This window comes from Zea mays, chromosome 8 (assembly GCF_902167145.1).
Source record: "Zea mays cultivar B73 chromosome 8, Zm-B73-REFERENCE-NAM-5.0, whole genome shotgun sequence".
NCBI classification, from domain to species: Eukaryota; Viridiplantae; Streptophyta; class Magnoliopsida; order Poales; family Poaceae; genus Zea; species Zea mays.
This window is the reverse complement of record NC_050103.1, coordinates 22,393,979-22,401,882: the sequence shown is the minus strand read 5'-3', so window position 1 is coordinate 22,401,882 and position 7,904 is coordinate 22,393,979. Positions and strand designations below refer to the sequence as shown.

General features: G+C 44.7%; 2 protein-coding genes across 21 annotated transcripts; one reads left to right on the top strand and one right to left on the bottom strand.

The window, feature by feature from the left end:
• Window positions 1-752: 752 nt before the first annotated feature.
• Window positions 753-6,320, bottom strand: LOC100856985 (uncharacterized protein). Of its 20 annotated transcripts, XM_035961634.1 has the most exons (12): window positions 5,298-6,320; window positions 5,019-5,186; window positions 4,714-4,926; window positions 3,933-4,042; window positions 3,549-3,650; window positions 3,137-3,452; window positions 2,684-2,755; window positions 2,474-2,578; window positions 2,141-2,279; window positions 1,734-1,875; window positions 1,076-1,171; window positions 753-1,000 (listed from the first exon to the last, which is right to left on the bottom strand). In XM_035961634.1, exon 1 carries the CDS (start codon window positions 6,267-6,269, stop codon window positions 5,331-5,333), a length of 939 nt encoding a protein of 312 aa, XP_035817527.1. In that variant the 5' UTR covers window positions 6,270-6,320; the 3' UTR covers window positions 753-1,000; window positions 1,076-1,171; window positions 1,734-1,875; window positions 2,141-2,279; window positions 2,474-2,578; window positions 2,684-2,755; window positions 3,137-3,452; window positions 3,549-3,650; window positions 3,933-4,042; window positions 4,714-4,926; window positions 5,019-5,186; window positions 5,298-5,330. The 20 variants fall into 20 exon arrangements, with proteins under 20 accessions (XP_035817527.1, XP_035817528.1, XP_035817516.1 ...); XM_035961635.1 differs by having other exon boundaries at window positions 1,076-1,157; window positions 5,019-6,320; XM_035961623.1 differs by having other exon boundaries at window positions 3,933-4,926.
• LOC103634930 (pre-mRNA-processing-splicing factor 8A) lies at window positions 4,266-5,286 on the top strand. The gene is made up of 2 exons (XM_035961637.1): window positions 4,266-4,943; window positions 5,031-5,286. The coding sequence occupies exons 1-2, from the start codon at window positions 4,290-4,292 to the stop codon at window positions 5,262-5,264; spliced, it is 888 nt and encodes a 295-aa protein (XP_035817530.1). The 5' UTR covers window positions 4,266-4,289; the 3' UTR covers window positions 5,265-5,286.
• Window positions 6,321-7,904: the final 1,584 nt, after the last annotated feature.

Here is a 7,904-nt window from a genome sequence, read left to right as displayed (position 1 = left end):
GCAGGGCCCATGTAACAATGGGCCAGGATTCCGTTACAACGACCAATCTAATTCTATTATGCTTTTTAGTAATTATCTAGTGTCACGAGATAGCAGAGCCAAGGTCGCTGCAGTGGAGGCTGCCATCGCACAACATAGATCATATACCATTTTCGGGTTTTTTTTATCGTGTTTTAGGTTAAATATGAACAGGCGGACGATAAATATTCGAGAACATTAAAAACAGGCATCGGGCAACAAAACTCCGCAGCAAACGCTATTTGTGTTTTGTGTTATATATAATTACTATACTCGATTAGAGTTAGAGAACACCGTTTCTCTCCACGGCATTTCAGTTATAACTAGTTGAGTGCCCGTGCGTTGCGACGGTGTACAATTTATTCGATAATGTTAGTGCACAACAATTACATGGAAACAAACAACATATATATCAACACCAATATCTGACATATGAGGAGTGGACATGTCAGTCAGTAATAGCAAGTGATTGTTCCCCAGAAGAACGTGAATGGTGAGATTAGGAAGAAGGGATATTGGGGAAGTAATCTTCTATTTCTTAATTGCCAAATGTTCGACACAAGAAATAAAATCGGTCATCCAAAATAGTTGCACAAACTGTGGTTCCATGACTCCATTAGATGAATCAGGTGCATATTCAAGAAATAAAATCAAGGAATGTTCAAGAACAATAGCTAACAGTAAATTTCGAATTGCGGACAAACAATGAACTCTGAAACTTCTAAGATAGCATATAGAGAGCAAAATCAAGTCATTAATGATTCGTGCAATGACAACAACATTTCATATCTACAAAATCAAGGTAGAAGTAATCTTAAATCTTTCAGATATGTTGCCATGAATACACAAAACTTGCATGGTGAACTATGCTACTTTAGAGAGAGAGAGTTTTATATTAGTCATACAACACTGATTTGTAAGGTCAAGCCGCCGTTGCACCGGACACACAAGTACCCATTGCTCTCAGATTCAGCTGGTATGTCTGCAGGTAGAGAGATTGCATTTCAGAATTTTATTTTGCCATCACTCGGAATGGCATAGGACTGGAGAAACTTACGAGGCCAATAGATGTGTGGTGCAGAAGATGCTCTCCAACCATTTGCATCTACGGTTCTCCACAACTCATTTGCAACAACATCCTTGAGTAGTAGCACTGATATTGGTACAAGATATAGTTTGATAGAAAATTCAAATAAACATTGTATATACAATTCAATTCCATGCATATAGCATAACTCAATCAGTGATGCACCAAAAAAATGTCTGAGACAAATTAGGCCATTTATTTTTAACATTATTCCTTATACATTAAATATTATGTGCCATAACAAGATGCATAGATCCATACATTGCGCTGACTTGATTTTAACAGTTATTTATCAATTCCTTACTCGAGTCTTTTCATTATAATCAATAAACAGTATTGATCCATTGATGCATCACTTCCCTGACAGCCTAAGCTAGCAAAACTGAGGTTATGAAACATCATGTGTCAATTATCAATTTTACAAATGTCCTTACATTTATGTCGTAACCTGCTCGCATGCTTCAATGTTTACATTACATGTCTACTATAATGCAGCAAACTAATTGTTTATGTTTCTCAGTTTTTCATAGGAACAGTAAGCTACATACTTGGGGGTGCTGATTAAGCAAAATAATAGTTATGGAAAAGTTGGATCTAAACAACTTTGGAAAGAACTATCGCAACTTACTGCAGTCTGCAGGTAAGCCCATCAGTAATACTCTGTAACCATATTAGGTGCTTCTGCGTTGGATACCGTTTACAATCTTGCTTACGATCTCTTGAACAAGGAGTATGTATTTGTTACATATGTATTATAGAAACTTTTCCATCTGTTTCAAACAACATGATTCATGCTTAGGCATATACACTACCCAAATATGCCATTATTTGCAGAATAATTCATTCCAAATGATCCATTAGAGATTTTCTTTGCAAAGTACATTAGTTAGCACCAGCACCTGCATAGCCATAGCCTCTCACCTTTCACTCTTAACTCTCATGACATTGCTATCGGTCATCCCTCCACCAACGCCAAGCAGAGCAAACAGCACAACAAAATCACTATAGAAACAAGCATGGGTGACGCGAGCACACCTGGACCCTGTAGGTGCTGAGGAGGCCAATAGAGGAGGACGAACAGAGGCAGATGGTGCCTGTGACCAGTGCCGTTACAGTGACCCACAACTGCGACGATCCACGGTGCCGACACATTAATGTCTCTCTACCGAGGGCCCTGCGAGGTTCGCCGAACCAATCGAATCAATAGCACAAAGTAGACCACAATTTAAAAAATAGCGGGAAATAAATTGGGGGTGGATTGCCGCTTGAAACAGATGGCTCACATGAGCATTGGGGTCGGGTGTCTAGGATTAGGTCGTGCCGCGTGCGAGGGGTTCGGTGGACAAGAGGATGGTGGTGGCCACGAACCTGAACGACACGAGATTTTGATCCTCAACTAAAAGCTGAAATGCAGGTCAATTGATCCACAGACATATTGTTGAACACTTGTTGCCTATCCTTGCACAGTTGCACCTACCGAAGCAACAAGAGTGCATTCCATGATATTATTCCAGAATAGTCTCATCAAAGCAAAAACAATGGATAAAACAAAGAAGAGGATCATGGGGGCTGGCACACCATGAGACAGGGGGTCAGTTTAGCTGAACGTAAAAATGGAAAAGTGTGACCACAACTGATTGACCTTGAGCCCTGAAGAAGAGGAACAACAGATTCAGACCATAAACTAAATGAGATTCAGTAGACAAACCATGCATCAATCAAATTAGGTGTCTATGTTAGAGACAAACACTTGGAGAAACATAGACTGAATTAGCCCATAAAATTCAGATAATGTCTTGGAGAACCATGTAGCAAAATTCAGCCCCGAAAATAACCAAAAAAATGAATTTCCTAATTGACTTTGGGATAAAAAGATAGGTCTCTATTTTATCAATTACTCCATTCTAAAATATGTTGGTTTAGTTTTGTTCTAAATAAAAGTTCTTTAATTGCACCTATATGATGGTGATGATAGTTGGGTGGGTTTTGCAAAGAGAACACATCAAGCAGAGGGACACGGGAAGCCAATACCTATAGTTGCGCCTAACATGGGCCTTCTCTTCTTGCACGCTGTCGTCCTCTCGTCGCCGGCCTTGTCTTCTTGACATCGGCCAATACCTATACTGGTTTGAAAAGTGAAAGAGGAAGCTCACCTAGCCCAAACTTCATGCATATTAGCAGCTCCACTGCATATAGCTAGAGAGAGCCAACAGAAACAGATGTATGAGCCTCCAAGCTTCATAAGACATCACTGACAGGGTATGTGCATCCAGGACAGAAACAACGGCAATGCGATTCAATGCAACTTTAACACTTGCATTCTCCACCATGATGTGGTCAAGCATGCCTGTAGAACAAATTATTTTTACCATTAGCCAGAGAAACTGCACTCATTAACAAAAGAAAATTAAGAAAATTATAGCAAGGCAGGAGTATAGGCTACCACGTGTAGCTCTTGCAGGCTGTAGTTTGCTCAGCTCTCGTGACAGTGTGATCACTACAACGTGTCAACGTCCATTTGTGCAGTGGCATCTGTCAGGAACAACTTGAACCCATATTTTTTAAAAAGCAAAGCCAAAATTTTACTCATTAGCAACTTGGTTTATTCCTAAGATTCTCATATATTATGTGATATGCTCATTGCACAACTTTTTTAAAAAAAATCATTAGCGGTTTGAAGCATCACAAACAAATTTGTGTAAAAACAATAGAACTGAAATTTCTATATTCAATAACATGAGCTGTTTCTAGTAATCTCATCTATTATGTGATATGCTAGTATCATAAAGTTTGTTACCAGTTGGATCATGTACTAAATTACACTCACATGAATAACACTCCAGTAGCATCTTGAATCGATGTCAAAGGTTGCTGGTATCACAACTCCAAATGAGGTTTGGATATTTGAATATATGAACCATACCTGTCTTCACAGAACTATGGAGAGATATTCAGCAATCAAATCATATGGTTCGTGGATGATACAAATGTGTATCGAGTCACTATTCACAAAACATTTTAGGGTAACTTGACCACCAAACCAATTAATGGTGCTATTTTCATTTTTCAATCCAAGAACGGGTCAACTTTTTCTTAAGGTTTGTTCTTTTCGAATTTCTGCTCTAGTTTTCATGTGATTTTGTTTTTCTGTAAAACCCTGAACATAGGTAGGTTTAAACTGAGTATGGATAATAATGTGCAGGTTATCCACACAAGTGTATGGGCGGGGCAAAAGCGTCTTGGGCAGCTGGCCAAGTGGAAAACCGCTGAGGAGGTTGCTGCATTGGTTCGATCTCTTCCTGTAGAAGAGCAGCCAAAGCAAATTGTTGTGACAAGGAAGGGCATGTTGGATCCCTTGGAGGTCCATCTACCTGACTTCCCTAACATTGTTATTAAGGGCAGTGAGCTGCAGCTTCCTTTCCAGGCTTGCTTGAAGATTGAGAAGTTTGGTGATCTTATACTGAAGGCAACTGAACCACAGATGGTTCTTTATAATATATATGATGATTGGTTGAAAAGTATATCATCATACACAACATTCTCCCACATTGTGCTTATTCTACGTGCACTTCATGTGAATAATGAGAAGGCAAAGATGTTGCTCAAACCTGACAAAACAATTATTACTGAAACACATCATATATGGCCATCTCTGAATGATGAACAGTGGTTGAAGGTTGAGTGTGCACTAAGGGACCTCATCCTTTCTGATTATGCAAAGAAAAACAATGTTAATACTTCTGCACTGACACAATCTAAAATGCGAGATATCATTCTTGGCGCTGAAATTGCTCCACCATCACAGCAGAGGCAACAGATTGCTGAAATTGAGAAACAGGTAAGGCATAAATATTTTCCTCTGTATTTTTGTTTTCAGAGATACTTTTGTCAGTTTGGTCACTATTGATTTTACCTTGTTTTGCAGTCAAGAGAGACTACTCAGTTAACTGCTGTAACCACAAGGACGACAAATGTGCACGGAGATGAACTCATTATCACAACCACAAGTCCATATGAGCAACAAGCATTCGCATCGAAGACTGATTGGCGTGTCAGAGAAATCTCTGCCACAAACTTGTATCTACGTGTAAATCACATTTATGTCAATTCTGATGATATAAAGGTCAGTATAGTGATAGCCTCTCTCCAACTCCAATAAGTTGACACAGCAAAAGAAATGTTAAATGGTTACCAACTGGCATTCGTTCTGATTGCAAGAAACTGGCTACAATGTCAGGGCTTGGTGGCTGAGTCCGCAGTGGATGCCAGCAGCGATGTGGAGATTCATGGCGAGCTCGAGCTCGGTGCCCTCACCTCTTCGCTCGAGCACCCTGGCGGCGCGCTCGGCGAACTCAAGCACGCGAGGCGGCGCCACCCTCGCCCAATACCATGGCTTGAGGAGGAAGGGCCCCAGATCCGGGTTCTGGAGTGAGTCGTTGGTGTCGGTGGGGAAGGCAGCGTCACGAACACAATGTCCATGTTGAGCTTGACCTCCTCCTCCGCTCCTCCCTGTCTCCCCCACCCACCAGCTCCCTGACCATCGTGCTGGGTCCCCGGCGAGGCGAGGCAACCAGCGATGTGGGGCCGTGTTATTTGGGGAAGGAGAGTGCGGGCGCGGCAGGGGGAGCATGTGGTGCCGTGCTGTTTGGGGAAGGGGCCGCGGCGACAGGGGGCTGCGCCGGTGTGGGGAAAGGAGGCGGGCAACACGGCCCTTACACGTGCAGAGTTGCAGGGTGAGGGAGGTCGCCGTCCACGCCATGGGCGACGTCGGGGAGAGAGGGGAGAATAGGTGCGTCGCTGACGGAAGAGCGGATGCGCGGACGGGACTGGGGTCTGGGGGGCAGCCATGGGAGGAGGTGTTGGCTCGCCGCCAAGGGCTAGAGAAGGGAGGTCGCCGGTGGCCAGGAACATGGACGGCTGTGGCTCGCCAGGGAAGGGGGCGCCGATGGTGGATCTCGCCGTGCAAGGAAGGGAAACTTGGCGGGTCTCGGGCGGGCGGGGGAGGAGGCGCAGGCACGGCGGAGATAGGGCGTATGGCGGCTGTCGCGGGGGAGCGCGAGCGCGGCGGCGGGGGAGGCGGGGTGGGTCGGGGTCTCGGGTGGAGACGCTGGCGGCTTCGGAGAGACGGGCGTGGGTGGTGTCGCAGGGCAGAACCGTGCACCATCCGTCGGGGTGTGGACGCCTACAATACAAACATAATTAGTAGTAGAGATAATGGCTACATTCAATCATCACATATGCGCAGCTCGAAGTCAGTTATAATAATGGCTACATTCAATCATCACATATGCGCAGCCCGAAGGTCAGAGAACAAGCAAGCCTGCACGTGCAGAGTGCAGACCGTCTTTTGAAGGTAAACGAACACTGCAATGACAACACTGGCTGTTCAGCGACTACCAACTGTGTTTCTATGGCTGGGATACCCAAGTAACAAACAAACAAACAAGTTTGCCCCTAAACACTCTTTAGATGTCCCATTTGACAATCAGCTCCCACGCACACGGTTCAGTATCCCGGCCCAGTGTCAAAACGTAGCACCCCTGCATCCAGTCCATTCAAATCTTATCAGGGATATATATATATGAAAATTGGTTCTTTGTAGCACAGGTGGTGCCAAGTGAGTATGAATTCTACTGGTCCTCAAATCCCCCCGCGCTCAGCTATAATTTTCAGTTCAAACTCGTTTAAAATGCCCGTGGTTTTGAAAAAAAAGGAAAGAAAAAGGGAAAATAGGCAGGCGCAGCCACAGGAACCAGCTAGGCAGTAGGCAGGCAGGGACAGGGCTCGCTACGAAGCCGCCGGCTATTCATGCTGGGCCGGCCTGCATCTCATCGTTTTTGGGCCTGTCCAGGAGCGATAGGGGTTCAAGGCCCTTATCAGTTTGATAACGCCCTTTTTCTAGCAGAGAGATGGTTAGGGGGTTAGAGTGAGGCAAGCCAAAGCGAAATAAGCAGGTCTGAGCTTAATCTGAGACTCCAGTGCTTGATTGTTGCAGTAAAAATGAGACGCTACTGGTTTGCCCGTGCCCTCGTGCACCGTCCTCCGATCTTCTCTTGTGCACCGGCCTTTGTTTCTTCTCCAGCGTCATGCAGGCTGCAGCACAACCGGAACATTTCGTCTCGTTGCGTCATTCCCGGGAGATTCGACAGATCCATGGATTCTGGGGACCTGCAGGGATCCCTCCACCACGCACGAACGCCGGCTGTTGAAGCAGAGAGAGGAGAGCCGTGGAACATGCATGGAAGCTATGAAAACCAAATACTACTAGTAACAATAATGCATACTATAATGCAGCAAGCTGACGTCGTCGTCGACGACGACAACGGCACACACACTACTGGCATGCAGCAACGGCATCGCCGTGCGCCACCGCACGAAGCAGCCAATCAATCTAAAAAAAAAATCTTCTATCGTCTGCTCGAGCTGGTGCGGCAAACCAGCTCCAAAAGCGCGGTCTTTTCCACCAAATGTGTCGCCGGCCGCCCCCACGGATAAGAAAACTACGGCCATTAGTTTCGCTTATGTTACAAAATATTGTATTTGTGATCAATCCAAGAGGTGCGACAGATAATTCCCAAGGGACACCCCTTGAGAACGCACCCCTTCACCTGTATATAAACAGAGTTCTCCCTGCAATAAAGAATACAACTGTCATTTCCACATTCTCTCGAATCTCGTTTTTCACTGCGCTCTAACACGTTATCAGCACGATTGCTCTATACGGAGAGTGAAGAGAGTTACGTGATGATTCGCCATGGAGGCCCTGGGCAGCAGCGCCGGTTGGTCACATGAAACGACG